Source organism: Callospermophilus lateralis, chromosome 9 (genome assembly GCF_048772815.1).
Source record: "Callospermophilus lateralis isolate mCalLat2 chromosome 9, mCalLat2.hap1, whole genome shotgun sequence".
NCBI lineage: Eukaryota > Metazoa > Chordata > Mammalia > Rodentia > Sciuridae > Callospermophilus > Callospermophilus lateralis.
The window spans coordinates 77,896,157-77,914,991 of record NC_135313.1 but is presented as its reverse complement, the minus strand read 5'-3'; the positions used below and the strand labels follow the sequence as shown (position 1 = coordinate 77,914,991).

Genomic DNA, 18,835 nt, shown 5'->3' with positions numbered 1-18,835 from the left:
CACACAAAAATATTACATTGAGCAATTTACCACTTGTTAATGACAATCACAATGATGAACAGAACCATCCGACTGAATAAAAAATCAATACTTTTTTCTATTTGATCTATGCGATCTGTGCAGTGCCGGTCTACACATCTTGTAAGGCTGCAAAAGCCTTTCTTTAGAACCATCTCGCTCATCAGCGATCTTCAGGAAGGCAAGATTTCAAAGCCTCATGAAGTTTTCCTCTGGAATCCCACGGGTCCCGATACAATTTCCATTTTAATGATGAGCTAAGAGGAAATTAGATCACATCCTCTAGAAAACTAAACGCTAAGGTCACAGTGCCAGTTCCCCAACGAGGACGGTATATTAAGATATACTTTTGTAAAGGAGATTAAAACGTTTAAAAATTAAATCAAAATAGAGATCCATGAATAGATTGGAACAACAACAACAACAACAACAACCAAAAAAAAAAAAAATGCCAAAAAACAAAACAATAAAAACAAAACAAAAAAACCCGCAAGCACCATTCAGAGTGTGATTTTTCTTCTTGGTGGTACTCGCATTCCTCCTCCTCTACCTCTAGAGCATTTGAATCTCACTTTTTTTGGCATATTTTTCAAGTCACACTTCAAAACTCTTCAATGTATTCACTTCTCACCACTCGGTCTACATGCCGAACCTAAGGACAGGATTCCAAAAAGACGGGCACCCTTGCAGGGGCCTCTAGCCTGTGGGACACGTGACTTTGGCTGTGCACTTCACTTGACTTCAGCTTTTTTGTTTTGCTCACGTTGTTTTTTTTACACTAGATTCCTTTGTCCTCGTTAAAGATAACGCAAGTTTCACATCACACTGCAGCTCTTCGCTTTGTCCTTTCGTAAGTCCGTAGCAACTGCCGAGAGTTCTGGTCTGCTAGGCATGTGTGAAATCCGCTTTGTGGCCCTCTGTGATTTGTTCCGCTTAACGTTTTTATTTGTCTTATTTACACAGGCCAAGGTGGCAACGTGAAAAATGTCTCTGACGCTATTTTCTGACTGTAAAGCTGAGCATTCAATGTAAGTAGCCGCTCCAATCTGTTTGGCCATATTTGCCCCCTGAGAAGCAAAAGAAGGGATTTTAATCAGCAATAAGACTTTGGAGGAAACTTACAAAGTATCTTCTGAGAACACACAACAATTCTGCATCGTCAAACATTTTCTAACAAGTCAATGGAATTTTCCAACTGTCATTACAAAAAAATAAAAATGCTTTTTTAAAACTGAACTACTTTATTACTTCATAAATATTTGCAGTCAAGATCCAATTCTGAGATACTCAACTGTCATTACTCAATAGATACTGCTGTGGCTCCCCATGGTGCTAAAGGCTGATCCAACATCACTGGGTCACTAAGAGATGAAGGCCCTGATCAGCAAATACTTAATGGTGAAGCAGGAGAGGAGCTAAGGGGACGAGTCATCCTATCAAATGTAGTTAAGAGTCACTGGTTCATAGGTTCTTCCAGGGTTTACAGAAAAGCACAGAAGCTTACTACTAGAACAAGTCAGCCCAAGATCACGAACCCAAACTTTGCACTTTCCACACAGCTCTGGCAGGGGCAACCTAGCCTCTAAAGCCTGTTTAGCCCCTCATGGGGACTTGCTTTCTAAAACTCTTCCTGACTATGAGTGACAGCTGAAGCTAGCCAACAGGTTGTACAAAACACAAGGACAATGAATGAATTTAAAATCAATTTCAAATAGAGTAAGTTTGTGTTTGGGTTTTAGGGCCAAAATAAGTTGAGAAAAGGATTCGTAGTACTTTAACATCAGTTACTTTATGAAATGCAAAATAGCTAGTTTCTAAATGTGGTTAATCCTAGCAATATACACAATAATAATCATGTATACATAATCAAAATGATAGATGAAGAAGATGAGAGTATTTTTTTTCACTCTTTTGTGGTGCTGAAGATCAAACCCAGGGCCTCGGGTATGCTGGGCAAGTGCTCTTCCAGTGAGCTACATCCATAGTCCTAGATTGTAGTATTTTAAGTGATGAGTACTAAATGTCATTCTAGCTATTTCAACACAAATTCTCTTTAGAATCTGACTGTAGCCTTTAGAGAATGAACTGGAACTGGTTTTCCTTTCTAAATACTTATGGGAAACCCCTGTAGAAATGATGCATCTCTAAAAGACTGTTTTATGGAGTAGGTCTACTTTACCTACAACTGCCTGTTTTAGTATTCTATTGGGCTGCTTTGTGTAAAAAAGAGTACCTCTCTTAAAGAACTATTGATTTTGACTACATTCTCTCTAAAACTACTAAACTTAAAAACCAAGGGGATTGCAGAGATACACAAGGGTAGCATATGATCAACCATTTATGTACTCAGATATCATGTAATTAGTCTACTGAATGACAGGGCATTTCACATACCATAGTTGACCACTGGCTGAGTCTTTAGAAAAACAGTCTTTTTATTTTATTTATTATGAGTGATATTCCATTTCTTTCACTCTTTCTGAAATCTACTTTTACACACTGACAACGTACATACCTGGTCATATGACACTGGTGTTTGCCTGTGATTTGAGAGCTCTACCAGTGTACTAACATCCGTCCGCAGATCAGACTTGCAGCCGACCAAGAGCATTTTAGTATTAGGACAAAATTCTTGGATTTCACCTTTCCACTGTGAGGGGGAAAAACAGAAAAAGACAGAAAATTAACAGAGCACCTCTATTTACAGAGTGAGAACAATTTTTCTACTGGCAGACATTGGAAATGGGACTTTCAAAAGGACATTAAAATGAATGTCACCTCAGATAAAGAAGAAGTTTGCTTCTTTAAGTAGATATTAAGTTTTACTATTTTTAAAAGTGGATCCATGAGGGAATGTCCAAGTCTATTATCATCTATTCTCTCTCTGTGACTCATGTGCTCCTACAATAAGAGGCTTATTGGGTGTTGTCTGAAGGTAGCCTCAACGATTTCTTAATTTGGGGGTATCTCTTAAAAGATAAAATTACCTTAAGAATAATTACAATGAGTGACCGTGTCCTTAGATGTATTGAGTGGGAAACTTAGGTAGAAGGCTGGAAATCAAACACCAGCATGCACTCACTGGTTGGTCAGGGAAGACTGACACATGCCATGTGTGTCAGGATCCTGAGCTGGAATTAGTAAAATAACCTCCTGCCTTCAAGGAGCTTCTATTCATGTGGCTGAATGAACAGATGACAGCAAGTCCATTTCTTGGGCTATCAATAAGGCTGGTCCTGCAGCTCATTTGCTTTTGAGTTAGTTTTTAAGGTACACAAACTGTAAATATTTTAATATAGTCCAGTTTGACTAGTTGGTTCATGACCTAACCAAAATTATTAGAACCTCCAGGAATATCTGGCAGGGAATGTTAACTATACTCTTTAAAAGCAGGCTGTGGTTTCATTTCCTGGGGCTTTTGCTCTCTGCCATCAGGACAGAAGTCAGGGATTCCAAGTGTATCCACAAGATATCTCTGGCTCTCAGAGATGAGGGGTTAAAAGGGCTTAGGCTCTTCCAAATCATACTCACATATCTGTCCTAAGCACTCTAAGAACGATTATGGAGATGACAAAGATGCCTAAGACATAGCTGTTTCTCCCAGAAAGGAATTCACAGAATAGCTGGGCTGATGAAGTAATGCACGTGATACTAGATAAGAGGGACGTCCTGCAACAGTAACTGGAGAGACCACCACGAGGCAACCCCAGGTTTAAAGATGTGCTTTGGGCAGTGGACTTTAGTTCAACAACCAGTTTATGCTCTGATGATTTTTTTCCCCATGATTTCTTTCCAGAAATTGTTTAGGAGAATCTACCATGGCTAGGTAGCACTGGCATTAGAAACAGAGAGGGAATGGATGATAATAGACTTAGACATTCCCTAATGGATCCAAACTTTTAAAAGTAGTAAAACTTAAAACTTCAAACCCTCATTTTTTTAATGGTACAGAAGCCAACCCATCAAATACCACAGAGAAGTATAAATTCATAATGATGAATTGAAAATAAGAATAAGAAATCTATCTTGCTTTAATTCACACTAATCTCTGGGATATTCATAGACTTCAAGGACTCAAATTAATCAAGATGAACCACAGCAAGAGTTATCAAAATCTAACACAAATCTAAAATGAACTCAGTAATATCACTAAGGCCAAAGCCACTGTTCATTTGGTCTTAGAAGACAAAAAAAAAAAAAAAAAAAGCCAGGAGAGAAAGGCTTTTCATTATAAATTATGCATAACCTGATACTACATCAAGTAAAAAACCCAGTAAATAAGCAACCTCTTTTATCTACAGACAGACCCAGACATGCCGTGATGTTGATCTTCAGCTGTGTAATGACTCTGGCCTCCCTCTGCATGTCTAGCAATTGTTTACAAGCATTAAAGACAGGAAAGGTGTATTCCTGCCTGAATCTGACAAAACATCAGTCCTATTTGTGTTTGATATACATTACTTAAAATTGAGAGGAGTTAAGTTAAAAAAAAAAAAAAAAAACTTTGATCTATTCAGAAAGTCACATTTCCACATTTTCTTGAGCTATGTTTGCAATGTTTAGTAAAGATAGAGAGATGAGAACTTCAAACCCTCATTTTTTAATGGCACAGGAGCCAAGCCATGAAATACCACAGAAAAGTATAAATTCATAAAAGCACAAAAATTTCAAATCCCATTAAAGGTAAAAAACAAAAGAATCCCACTCAAACAAAACAAAATAAATAAATAAACTCCGGTGTCTATCTTCCTCAACCCCTTCCATGCTCTACTCTGATTGGGACACGTGGTGACCACGTGGCTGACACCACCTTGCTCTCAACATCCTGTGTCTAAGCCACAGTGCATGGAGGCGGGGTGCTCTACCAAGGTTCTAACCCTGAATCCCCACAGCACTTAATCCAAAGTTGAGAAAAGAGGTTGTGGCTAGTCAATGCTGCCCCATTAATGCTCACACCCCTCTAACACCCACTTGAGGGCTGAGTCCCAGGCTGGTAGAGGCCAAGGAACATCTCTTCCTTCTGCTGGCCTCCCTATGACCTCTGGGGCATCCTCAACTGGTTGCTTTCCTTTTGATCTCCCCCTGGTCCCTTTGGTATGAAGCTGCCTCAGGTTCCTCCTCCACTACAGAATCTGCCTTATCTTTGCCTCCAGAAACTGGGAAATGTGATAATGTACAATGTGTTTACAACTATTGTCTTGATTAGGATCTGACACACCTAATCGTAACTCACATTGTCCCATGTCTGGAGACATACCCCTATTTCTCCTCTACCAGTCCGTTTTTGTTTCTAATAAATAAAATCATGACTGAAACATGGCTTCTTTATTAAAGTATCTATTATTGCATTCAGTTCAATACCTAAACTGAGGTCAAATATAAATCTATAAACTAAGGCTTAATCTGTCTGGTAAATGAAAAAAAAAAAAGAGAAGGAAGGAAGACAGGTATAAATGATAGTACTCAAATATAACTATTTTGAGATGCACTATTTCCCCTAAAAAAGAAAGAAAGGGAGGAAGGAAGGAAGGAAGGAAGGAAGGAAGGAAGGAAGGAAGGAAGGAAGGAAGGAAGGAAGGGAGAGAGAGAGAGAAAGAGAGAAACCTAACATGGAAGGGTTTTAAAGGATATTTTGTCTCAGAACTTTATGAGAAAAAAATTCAAGCAGATGTATTATCAAAAATAGTGATGCATACATGTGGGAAGCCTGTTTTGGTGTATCTTTTCTGGTGTTTTAATTACAAAATATAAGGTAAGGAACTAATTAGAGTCTTGGAGCTCCCCAGCCAAGCAGAGGTTTCTGCCTTAGGATTGCTTAGCACAGAACTGTGTCACCCACTCCCAGAACTTGCCTTTTTAAGGACACTGTCCAGGGTCTCTGGTCTACTGATATCAAAGCAAATCAGCACGGCATCCGAATCTGGGTAAGAGAGGGGGCGGACGTTGTCATAGTAAGGAGAACCTGAGAAGAAACAAAAGACACACAAGTTTCAGGTTAAAGTCCCCTGTGTTTGTCATACATTAACTCTCTGCTTTTGACCTAAATCCCTCAACTGTCACTTTGAAGCACCACTCCTAATTCTTGGGAAAGAAAGGCAAACAAATATACAAAAGCCCTGTAAGTAATACATTCATTTCTATCAAAAGATGAATGGCAATTCATATGTATCTGACCTGAATCAGAGAGTAGGACCAGGATCTTAAAGTGAAATCTACACAGTTCAAAGACTAGAGGCTGAAGGCACCTGGATGAAGTGGGGTGGCACCTGGGGCCAGGTGTCCTTATGTGCAAATCCACCTCCACCATAAAAGTGGGAGGGAGTCAGGTAGCCTCAGGTGTCTGTGCTCTGATTTGTCACTCATAAAATGAAGATGACAATATGTCTATCTGGGATTTAAAAAAACACCCAGGCAATGCCTGGCATTTAATAAAGGATCAGGAAATACTGACTGGGATTACTGTGGTGGTGGTGTCAATTTTGTTAAAATCTGAGTGCTAGCAAGCATCTTAAACAGAGCCTGCTTCCTGGAAAGGAGTCCAAAACTCAAGATTTGCCTGATATTCAGACAGGGGCAAGAAGGGGGAGGAGAGGGGTAGGTTCAACCGTGCAAAGAGAACCACAGTGATCCAGTGGCCTCTTATCTCTAAGTTACAAGTTTGGTTAGGTCTTTGACCTTTGAGATTACTGACTTAAACTTATTCCCAGACCCTATACAGGCTTTCTTCCTGTTATAACAAGGAATGCAATAAATTCCATGCTGGATCACATCATTTTCCCACACAGATCCACCTCCAAGAGTGATGCTGAGGCACAATACAAGGATCCTGGCTTGAGTAAAATCCAGGGTACACGAAAAGTTCATGCCACCAGACAGTTAATTTAACCACAGAACTCTCTGGTCGTTTAAGAAGTTTCTTTTACTCCTTTAAGAATTCTGAAGGATGGGTAATTAAACGAGGACGGTAATTACAAAGTGGTGTGGCTATAAAATTAAATACAGCTTGCCGATTGCTACTTTTTAAAGAAATTGCTTTCAGTATACTGACATTTCACAAACCTCACATGAAAACCAGCTCACCAAGCAAACACGTATGCACATACATATTTCACTCCAGAGCAAAGAAAGAAAACTGAAAGCATCCAAAGTCTTTTTGAAACTCTCTTTCATTTTGACATTATTTTCCATTTCTAGAAGAAAAACATGACATGTTGTCCCCTGATAAATCAAAACCTCAACAGTCAAAGACAGGAGAAGGGAAAGAAGTTTTAAAATCATCTTTTATACTTCTATTAAAATTAAAAATTTCAGAAGCTTGTTCTTGTTACCTAGAAGTCACCGTGTTAGGACACCCCATTCCATGTCCACAGTATCTGGGTCCCAGAAATTGACTATGGAAACCCAGGCAAAACTGGCTTTCTCACCAGCTGCTTTTAGGGGTACAGAGTAGTAACTTGAACTAGATGTGTCTGCAACCAAGGAAGAGTATCCCAGGAATCAGGAAGAAAAGTGAGAATAAGCCAGAGCCTGACAACTGAAAGATATTTCCTCAAAGCTTACAGAGTATAAGTTAAAGTTTAAAAAGTAGAAGTATTTAAATATTAAAATAATCAAAATGAGGCCATCCCTGAAAATGACAACCTGTGGCTGCCACATAAAGAAATGTGAGGTTACAAGAAAAATTCACAAACAGTTCACCCGTTTTTGAGAGATAGCAGAAATGAGTTAGCTTAACAGTATTTATGGATATATTGGTATCTCTATATTAATGCTGAAATGCAGATGGTTTCTGTTGTAACTTTCCTCGTTTCTGTGTCCAAAGTCAAACTTTAACACAGCTCCTGCTGTAAGCATCAGGGCATCCCTTTCCAAATAGTCAGAAAATTCTAGATCACAGAGTGGAAATGTAAACACAGGCCATGTCTTAGGAGGGTTTCCACTGCTTTTGAGAGTTACCAAAAGATGACCTGACCCTAGACCCATAGTCGAAACTGTGGACAGGGTTGTCCAAAACCTAACCAGACTTCAGGAATTCTCCTTTTCTTGGAAGTTATGCACATAAGGAAAGATAACTCTCTGGATACTTTCCAGTCTCAAAGGGGCCTGAACTTGAGGACAGCTCTCTACAGGTGCTTCACTTTTTCAAGACAGGATGTTGTAAGATATGAGCGTACTCCCCCTTAGTCTGGCATCTTAGACTATATAATATTGTAGACCACCTTTTCCAAATGCAAAAATTAGGAAAGGTGGTGGAAAAAATCCAAAGGGGACAAAAGTCATCTAATTAAAATTGGGACTACCAGAAAAACCCAGTAGAATGATTTGAACATCCAGGTCACCACATGGCAGGCTGCAGAGAACAGCCCACCCTCTGTAGGCTGATTCCCCTCCCCCACCCATTTTATGGCCACAAAGGAGATCTGGCTTTGTGTTCAGCCCTCTGTCACAGGCTGGAGACTCTGCTTGCAGAAATCAACTGAGCCAGCTTCTGTGCTTAGTGAGCGTGTGCAAATATCTGCAAAATTTAGACTCCGGCATGATTTTTAAATGAAACAGATTTCTTAAGCTAAGCCAAATTCTCATGGAAATTGGTTTTTGCTTTTGTTTTTATTTGGTTTAACAGTCTGAATGACAATACATATGTAGTGTAAAGGTTCATGAGAAATAAACCTCAGGGTTTGTGGGCATGAACAGGTAATTTTAAAGGCTTTCACAAGATCTAATTAGCAATGACACTTTGATCTGTTACTATTACTTCTGTTAATAAATGTGCTGCTTTTGGATCATCAAGAGTGTCCAAGGATACTAATAAAACTGATCCCTGAATTTATTAGTTTAAGTATAATTTGTCTGACCACGGACAATAAGACTCACTTGACATTAAAAATAATGAAATAAAAAACTTTTCATTTTAGTTTTTGAAAAGTTAAGGTTTTGTTTTTTTGGGATAGAGAAAACTATTGCGTCTATTTTTTTTTTTTTTCATAGCAACAAAATGGATACAGAATTATAAAAGAATCATCCTACCAGGAAAGATTTAACAATTCATCAGCTAAAGAGGAACTTCAGGGGAAAAAAAAGTCTTGTGTAACTTTACAGTGTTTACTCTGAGCTTAACCACTTTGAATTCTCTCCTATGAAGCCCAAGCTACTGCACAAAGAATGCAAAGCAAAGCTGGAGAGGGCCTGGTAGTCCCAGGCCTGTGCAGGCTCCCTCCTAAGCCAAGAGAAGAGGAAAAGGAATCCCAGGAATGCCCATGTAAGTGAGAAGCACCACAATGAAGCAGAAATGACATCCAAGGAAGGGGGCAAAAGTAAGCCAAAAAAGCAGGAACCACACCTGCCCTGACTCCTACATTCCTCCAGGAAAAGTAGTCCAACACCACTTGAAGCCAAGTAACAAAGCTTCTATAGATTATTTTTTTAAAGGTGCACATGAAAAGCTTTCAAGGTGCTAACTGTATAAACACAACATGGGAAAGAGAGCTGAACATATTTTACTATGTAGCCAAGTATTAAACTTTAACTGCACTACATAGTAGGTACTGGTGTGCATGCAGTCTGTACTCAAGGACCTAAGAATGCACTACAGTTAAGGTCTAATAAATCTGGGCACTGAGCTTTGCTTGTCAAATAAAACTTTTTCTCAGCATTTGGAACAGGCTTCATGCATATGGAAATTCTCAGATGCCAGTATCTCTCTTGTACTCTGTGAAACTTTAAGCCCACAGCACTGTTTCATGGTCCTTTCTAAGTAATCTACCAGACCATCAAAGGGAAAACTACAGGAAAATACATTATTATTAAAAGAAAAACCACATTGCATATTCAAATTATATCTCCCCCTCCCCCAGCAAAAACGTATAGTTGAAGGGTTTTGTTCTGGCACAGACTAAGTATGTATGCTTTGGGGATTCTTAGTTGCTCAAGTTTGCAAACATCAGCAAAGTCCTAAAAGGCTTTTGAAATTGCAGATCTACCCATCTTTGTCTTCAAGATCATTAATTTCAGGTGAGAGCAAAATTTCCAGACCAAGAATAGTCACTAAGTGCCTCGCCCAGAAACTAATTCTTCAGACACATACCTACCTGTTGAAGTCATCCTTTTACAGAGATAGAACACACCATATATGTACATAATTAAATGTATATGTCAGAAGATTCATGCCCAAAAGGGAGGCTTTATGGACCTTTGCAAAACAGGTTCAAACACTGGAAGGCTTTAGATGAATCTAAGAACAGAGGACTCTTCTTGTTGAATATTTCATAAGTCTAGCTTCTAAGACTTGAACCTTAATTTGAAAAGCATCCCTTTTCTCCATTAGAAAAATTCCTAACAGGAACAGCAAGTTAGGGATACTGAAAGTTTTTGGCAGAGAATATATATTAACTTTTGTTATTTTTAGTGACTAACAAAGAGCACATCTGTACTAAATAGCAGCTAGCGTGACACTGCATGATCTGCCCAATTATTACAAGACTGCGCTTCCTCATGCCATCTCTACGCATAGTGAAAACTTCAAATGAGCAGCAGTTCAAGAATGTGAATCAAGTCTGGGCAGAACTTTTATATCTGGCCCAGTAGAAGACTCTTTTTTACTCTTTTGCCTAACTGTTGACACTTCAAATTCCATGCCTAAAGTATGCCATAAACATTCCCAGGAAGGATATTTTATTTGTTTCTTCTATAAAATCAGACTTATGTTCTGAAAACGTGTGGGCATGTATGTAATGCTATAAAAATTGACACAATATGTTCTACTTCTGGCCACATTGAATACACACAGTTGAATAGAAAGGTTGAAATAAAATTGCTATTTTGGGGCTTTAAGTAAAACATTAGCTTTAAACTCCTAATCATATTAAGATACTTAAAAATATAGAAGAATCAAAATATTTTACTAGTGGTGGAACCATGGTGAGTCATAGAACTTTATGGATAAAAGTATGTAGGCATAATTTTTTTGAAAATTACATTCTCATTCAGTAACAGATTGAAGCTTTTATGTTTCATATGATATATGAGAGTCAGATTCCTTAGAGTGAAGTCCCATGAGTGAATTCCCCTTTCCACATACTATGTCATCAGGCTCATTTTTCAAAACCAATGTGCACAACACCTGATCAAACTCTAGAGGCAACTCACATTCCATGTCAGTAAAAATTTCTGTTTTTGCCAAAGGGGACTCTGAGAAATTGGCCAATATGGAGTAATTGAAAAGATATTTCAAGGACACAAGAAAAGGACTGAGGTACAGTTAATTCATTTGGTATCATAACCCACCAGACATCATGAACTAACTGGAGACAGTACTGGTTCTTGGTGTCATATTTACTTGCAAAAGAACTAGACTAATAAGGAAACATGTGGTTATTTCATATGGCATCAGAATGACCAATCTGGACAGCTCACTGAAATGTTCAAGTTAGCAAGAAAACAGATTAGAAAAACTAGTACAAACTGGGGTTTAAAAAAAAAAAAATCTAATGACAGAGAAGACTTAGGAATTCACACCTCCTCCTCTCTCTTGGGGAGGGTCCATGGTCTAAGTGGAAATTGTTACATGGCAAACAAATCTCCAAAATGCAGCATTCTGTATTGCTTATTGGAAACCACCACCCAAGCTGTTTTGCCTTATCCTACATCTCTTCAGAATGTGAACACCCAATTTAAAAACTGAACCTGGTTTTGAAATCCTAAGCTCCCAGTGATCATTACCACTTAAAGAAAAACCTGATTTTCTGCAATTTTATCCTGGATATCCACAGCATCAGCACCCATGCTTCTATGGTTTCTCTGTAAATTCTTACTCTCTCCCTTTCTCTACAAAAGTTAACTTCAGTTGGAATTCCAAACTTACAAATCTTGTTTTCTTTGGTAAGAGTGTTTTAAGCATGTTTTCCATTATTGTAAGCATGTTTTCAAGTGGGAGGGGTGTAAAGACTCAAAGAAGACTGAGTCGGGGGACCTGGGCTGGTCCCCCCGGCCTTCAGCAATCCTTTGGTTCTTGTTGCTACTTGGTGAATCCAGCTCTCAAAACTTTAGGCTCACTCTTAATGTTTCCATGACCTCCATTTGTCCTGTGCATATTCTCAGAAGGATGCCAAGCCAAGAATTCCTTACCCTGTTAAGCTCCAGTTCACTAACATTTCTTTCCATCTAAACTCCTTACACCTAAACTGGACTCCTTACCTGGTTTCTTATGTTACCTTGGAAGAACCTGAGTATTTGTTATTTTATAGTCACCCATTCTTCTACCTCTCTAATTTGTCTTCTCACTCTAACCAGACTGTAAGCATCTTGTGGGCAGAAGTCACCCTTTCTCAGGTGGGTAACAACTCCTGGTCCCAACAACAGCAGCAGTGTATGCGCACAGTCAACCAACCAGGTTGACTGGCTTTGTACAAGTCTGTAATTGGTGCCAAGATGTGTTCATTTGTATGTTAAATCACAAAAAGTATATGGGGGGGGGTGTGACCAGTGATCTTCTTGCAAGCCATTTTTCTGGATTAATTATATACTTATCTCCAAAGTTGCTGATACACTTCCATTCCTGTTAAGAAATATTTCACTAGAACACCTGTCACCAAGACCCTTCTTCAAACTTGATAAGCTATAAATTTAATAATAGAGATAGATTTATGTTTATAGAGAGGTTTGTCCTCAAAGTGAAGTCATTAAGCTATTACTATTTTTCTATCCTCCCTGTTTCTATAAGTATAAAATTTAAAGAATACCACATTCTCTGTTAATGATGCTAAAAAATATTACAGGAAGTGCTAACTTTAGCCCTCAGGGCCTAAAAGAAGCTCATAACATGAAAAGATTCAAAAGAGTATTCATGAGGCATAGTTCTAGTAGCTGAATTGAATATTTTAAAACTAATAGTATGCCTTAAATAATATGTGCACTAACTTGCCTTGGTTAAAAGCTGGCTCGAATGGTTATTACTCCCTAAATCATATGTGCTGAAATTACACTGCAATCAAACCTCCTAGAAAAAGATATGGTGATCCTTAAATGACTAAGTTTCTATTATTAGTAGGGATCTGGCTTCATACTACAAATTGCTTCTATGCTTGGCAAATGTGGCAGATTTTGAAGCACAAGATACTAGAATTACTTTATTCTCACTTATCACTTTAAAATGTTGAAATCATTGCCCACTGTTTTGTAGACACTCATTGGATGAATCTGAAAATCATGCAGAACACTTCTGCAATGATTAATAAAAATGTTTATAATAACATTTGTTAGCAAAATGAAGAAAATATGGATCAAAGACTATCTTTATGAATCTCCTGTTTTAGATAATTCCTGTGGCACCTTTTTTTTTTTTTACTTTTGGGAAGGCTGGAGTGACTCCAACTGGCAAAGTGCCATTTGTGGTTGCTTTAACTGGCATGTGCCTGGGGGCGGGGGGTGGGTGGGTTTTCCTACCTAAAGATGATCTAGAGGATCTATAAAGCCCTGGGAAGCTGATAAGGGAAATACATTGGCAAGCAGGTGGAATAGGGCACTAGAGTTCAAATTCTCAACAATATTGGGCTCCCTATAGGTTGACCATGAGCTATGCCAAGTGGGAATCTCCTTCTCCCCAATGCCCCACTGGGCTGAACAGGCAGTAGGGCAGGACCATGTTTTAATTAACAATGCATCCTACAGCCTGACAGAGGGCCTGCTGATAGCAGATGCAGAGAAGAAGAAGAAGAAGAAGAAGAAGAGGAGGAGGAGGAGGAGGAGGAAGAGGAGAGGGAGAAAGGAAGGAAATATTAGGTCTTAAAAATTTTCCTTTTTTTCTTGATGCAAAGATATCCCACATTATCCTACTTTCATTTGATCTTTCCCGTATTTATATTGGCAGAGTTTTGTTTATAAATGATCACATAGTTGCCATGAGTTATGAGATGCTGAGCAATTATAAAGACCAAATAAGAAAAAAAAAAAAAACTGCTTCTGTCTCCTAAATGATTGTCCCTCTGGTAGGAGGCTGTAGAATACCATGCAAAGAACAAACTTTATGGTATCTGTATATGTAAGAGAAATAAAGTACATTCAATTTTTCCAATATAAAGCCCTTCTCACAAAGTTCTGAGAATAAAAAAATTGACATTTAGGACTTTACAGATTAGTCTTGAGTCTTTTCTCCAGAGTTGATAGCAGTTGTAAAAAATAAATATATCAAGAGACATAAGGTATATGCAAATATTTTCACAACTTGAACTACACAAATGTCTTCAAGGGCAAAGAAAATGCCAAACTTTTGACAAAAAAAAAAAATTAATCCTGTTCAGAAAATTGTGATGTAAAGCTTGGGATAAAGTGGATAAATTCTGAAAGTTGAAATGTTTAGTTGTTAATGCAATGGTTCCTGCTAAATGTATTTTATTCATGAATGACAAACCACTTTTAGTGTAAACAGGCTGTTCTTCAAATACAAGCAGTGCTTGGTGACTGTTTAATTAACAGCTCACAAAATACTGCAATAGACTTCTAAATAATTCTCTTATGCCTCTGTTTCCAACTGTATATATCTAAGTTCTAATTAAGATTTCATACTGGAAAATTTGGCATTTTAATTGTTTTGTAACCACAGTTGTAAAACCTTTTCATTTTGTTCAGCATGTATAGGTTTTTGTTTCTCTAAATAAAAATACAAGTGATTATTCCACTACTGACTTCATTTCAGGTGATTATCTTTAACTTGATGAAAGGCAATATTTATAAAGTTACCATTCTTAAAGCACAGGTAATTCAGTGCCAGAAATGTCAGAAAACCTCATCTCCTTGGAAACCATGCATATCATTATTCCTCTGCTCATTCATCAGATTTTATTGGGTGACTACTGTTTGTACAAGGCATTCTGTTATGTGTATAGACTATGAACTGTAAAGTTTTGTTTATGCCTGAAAATATCTCAAGTGATATTTATCTGCATGCTTGAAGAACAGCTCCAACTATAAACTGTGCCTATTCTATTTATTTTCTAGCCTTTAAAAAAAGGGCCTCTTCTCTCCCAAAATAAAGTCATTTTTCCCCCCTTTGGGCACCTAATCTAAAATCTCTGTTGGTGGTCTTGTGACTCCTGAAGCTTGAGACAGGGATGCATAACCCAGCATTCCTATAAGCCCACCCATTCCTCCTCCCAATCCCAATAAGTCTCATTCCTAAATTCACCAGGAAGCCTGGCTCTACGAAAAACCTGGCTTGCTTTGTAGGCTGTGAGAACTCCATCATAGGATGCCAGATCCACTGGGACTAAGAGCTGAAGCCAACCAACATCCTGGGAAACAAAAAGACTTGCCTGTCCAGTGTACTAAAGCCAAGAAGCACATAGCTGGGACAGACTCTGCACATTATCTAGCTCAGTGTCCTCTTTCAACAAAAGATGAAAATGAGACCCAGGGAGGTAGAGGATTTGCACACAGAAATCCTGGTAACCAGGAGCTAAATCTAAACACAGCTTTGTATCAAGGACTGGATCAGATCCACTGCCTCACCCCATGCCTAAATAATTCTTATCAAGCATTAGGTCCAAACAGGATTGGGTGGGGGAAGAGTACTGGTGTTAATTACTGGTACCATAGAGGCTGTCCTGCCCACTAGGCAAACGATTTCCATGATATGTCCTGGAATTGGAGCCCATTAGTGCCAGGCTGTGAATAATTCTGATGATAGTATTATTGAAATAAAATACCACTGGAATTTCGTCCATCAACACCTTTTCGATAGTATCGAGTCTGTGTGGGCAACCCTCCAATACACAACACTAAATATGACAAGGTCCTTGTTCTGCTGCTCTTGGCGCAGTTCAAGGAAGAGCCTGACTCTCCAGCGGGAAAGTAAACCCGCCCTCCTCACTGCAGCAGTCGGAGCATCTGGCACCCACCATGAGAGGCGCTCCTACAAGTCTCCCTTGCCTTTGTGCAAGGACTGCCTCTGGCGACCCTGTCAGTCTGGCCTTTTCCTCTTGCTCTCTAATGCCCCACGTCTTTGGGGAGCTACAGAGATTCAAGCCCAGAGTTGTGGGAAGCTCACAGAAGCACCTCCACGAAGCCACTCCCAGCTGAGCCCGGCTCCACCTCAGAGCCTCCCCGCCAGACGGCAAAACCTGCTTGTTGGCACTTGTGCGCTCCTCCTCGCTAGTTTCGAGTAGGATTTGGCTGATCAGTCCACCAGCAGATCAGTTCCCTATGCGCAGAGGCCTTTCCCTTGCCTTGCCTGGTGGCTTTGCTCCCCTAAAGACATCCTTTAAGCAAACAGCAATCCCTCACAGCGGAGCACTGCTGACCAGGGGTAGAGGATCCTAGCCCCAGATACTCAGGTGGTGCCCCCGCCCCCACCGACCTTGACCCGGTGCAAACCCCTAAGGTAGAGGGCTGGAAGCCTTCCCACTGGCGGGTATTTGATCCTTTCTGCCACCACGAGACAGGTAGGTGGATGGGCACAGGGGAAGGCAATAACCCGACCTTGAACCCCAGACCTTTGAAAATAACCCACCACGAAGCCAATAATTCAAGTAGACAGGAAGGTCAAAGGGGAATAGTGCTAGCTGCAGCTCGGCTGGCAAACGGAAGGTGATGCAATAGGGGTAGCGAGGGACTGGCGTGGTAGAGGTGAGCTGCGTGATCACTGGGAGGGCTAACAGGAGACTGTGTGCAGGTGGGCGCTAAGGAAAGGGCCGGCCGCGCTTGCAAAAGGCCAGTCTAGTACCGGGCTCCCGCGCTGCCCTAGCCGCCAGCGCATTCCTGGCAGTAGGCGTCATGGGCGCCGGCAGCCGTTTTGCACGTTACTCTGCCCCAAGCGCGGAATCCGCTTGTAACCGCATCGCTCCGGGGATTTTCTTCCACCTCCCCCTCACCCCACCCCACCCCACCCCACCCCACCGCTAGAGCTTTTCCGCCTCCCAGCCAAACATCAGGTCACATTCAGTAGGGGCGCCCGCCTAGTGCCAATGGTTCCACAGGGGCGCGCGCACTCCCCCTGCACCGAGCCACCTTGGCAGCCCGGAGACCACTCGGCAAGGCCGCAAGAACCGACCATGCCGGGCCACCCAGCCAGGGGCGACTCCAACCTCGGGGTCACCCTGAGGGCACACAGCGCTCTCCTCTCCCCACTGCCGCCGCTCTCCCCATATTGTACCCCGCCCCCACGCAGAAAGGATAAAATTTTCACCCAGCAGGGGCCGTGGGAATCCCTCACAGGGGCAAAACTAATGGAAAGGCGCAGAGAGCTGGTGGAACGAGCCCGCCGCGCACCCCGCGGCGACTAGAAACCCGCCCCGAGCGCCACGCGGTCCGATGACTCTTACCCGAAGTGTCCCAAAGGCTCAACTCTATTCTTTGTGTGTCGATTTCAAAACTGGCCGTATAATTCTCAAACACTGTAGGGACGTAATTCTGGACAAACAAAATGGACAGAAGAGGAAGGAAAGGGGGCAAAGAGGTTATTTTAAAAATACACGACACCATCGAACACTGAAAATATCTCCTCCCCTAGTTCCCAATGGAAAAAAAGAAAACACGCAGCGCGCACGCACACACACACACACACACACACAGGGGAAAAAAAAAAAAAACCCACACATCAGACTACACACTAAACACGTGGACTCTGTCCGAAACCCTGGCGGCCCCACCGGCTCTCGGAGACAAGCTGACCCAAATCTTCCTACCTCGGGCTCTGCACACAGAAAAGAACAAGTTTCAGGAGCTAAATAACCCCGTGTGCAGGCGCGTCCCAACCCCTGAAACGCTTCCAGTGCACTTTCCCATTCCGAGCAGTGTGATCAGCGGGGAAAGTGGGAAAGGGTGAGAAGCAGGGGGAAGAACCTCGAGAAGGGGTATTTCATGGGTTGCCTCCCTAAAAGCCGAGGCTTGCCTCACTCACCTCGGGGAAGCAGTCCTTGGCGAAGACGTGCAGCAGCGCAGTTTTCCCACACTGACTGTCTCCCACCACTACTATCTTGCATTTCACGTTCTGGTTAGGATCCATGATAGATTTACTGGATAGTTTCTGGCTGGCTCTTCTCTCCTTCATTGATGTTGCCTTATTTTCTCTTGGAACAGGAATTTTCTCTTAAGAAGAAAAAAATATATATATTTCTCTCTATATAAAAAGCATATATAAAAAATAAATCGCAAGGCTGGTGGGAACCCCTGAAGCGCAACGCGGACGAGGAGGAGAACGAGAAGAGCCGGCTCGTTACTCCCCTCCAACAAGTTTTATGCCTGACTCCACACCGCGCCTCCCAAGTCCAATTCCGATCTGACTGCTTTGTTTCACGCTCTCTGCGCGGCTTTATACGCCCAGCCTTCCAATCCTCTTCTTTCTCAATGAGAGAAGGAAACTGATCCGCCTCCTCCCCTTTTATGGAGCCTGGGAGCTAGCGCTGTAGCGTTGCTTGCGGAAAATGTAAGCAGCGCGCCCTCTAGGGTGACTGTGCAGAATGGATTTCAGAGGAAAGCTCTGGGACAACTAGAAGACCCCAAGTAGGATTTTCTGATGGGTGGAACTGAACAGTACAGAAGGAGGCAGAAAATGGATATCCGTGCACATCGATTTGTACTAGAATTCCTTTAAAGATGTTTTCATAAGTGATCTTCTCCAGAAGCCTCATGAACTTTTTTGTGAGAACATAAGTATTTGCCATTTAAGTCAAGGCATAGTTACAAAACATAGGAAGCAAATTTTGGGTGCCAAAGGGATAAATGATTGTATTACAAAGAAAATTAAAAGGTCAGTGTCAGGTACATAGACCATGGAACAATAGCTAATCCAAGCTGTTTCAGATGCAAGAATTGGTTTGCTGGGTCA

The 18,835-nt window shown here is 40.9% G+C and overlaps 1 protein-coding gene across 1 annotated transcript; it reads right to left on the bottom strand.

Annotated features, from left to right (window-relative positions):
* Positions 1-750: 750 nt before the first annotated feature.
* Positions 751-18,294, bottom strand: Rnd3 (Rho family GTPase 3). Its single transcript, XM_076865925.2, has 5 exons — positions 17,909-18,294; positions 17,331-17,418; positions 5,871-5,980; positions 2,534-2,668; positions 751-1,085 (listed from the first exon to the last, which is right to left on the bottom strand). The coding sequence occupies exons 1-5, from the start codon at positions 18,056-18,058 to the stop codon at positions 834-836; spliced, it is 735 nt and encodes a 244-aa protein (XP_076722040.1). The 5' UTR covers positions 18,059-18,294; the 3' UTR covers positions 751-833.
* Positions 18,295-18,835: the final 541 nt, after the last annotated feature.

Coding starts and splice junctions, on each gene's coding strand:
- Rnd3 (XM_076865925.2), bottom strand. CDS start 18,058: ATGAAGGAGAGAAGAGCCAGCCAGAAACTATCCAGTAAATCTATCATG. Junction 2,669..5,870: donor TGGACAGTGTCCTTAAAAAG/GCAAGTTCTGGG, acceptor TCCCCCTCACAG/TGGAAAGGTGAAATCCAAGA. Junction 1,086..2,533: donor CACCAGTGTCATATGACCAG/GTATGTACGTTG, acceptor TTTGCTTCTCAG/GGGGCAAATATGGCCAAACA.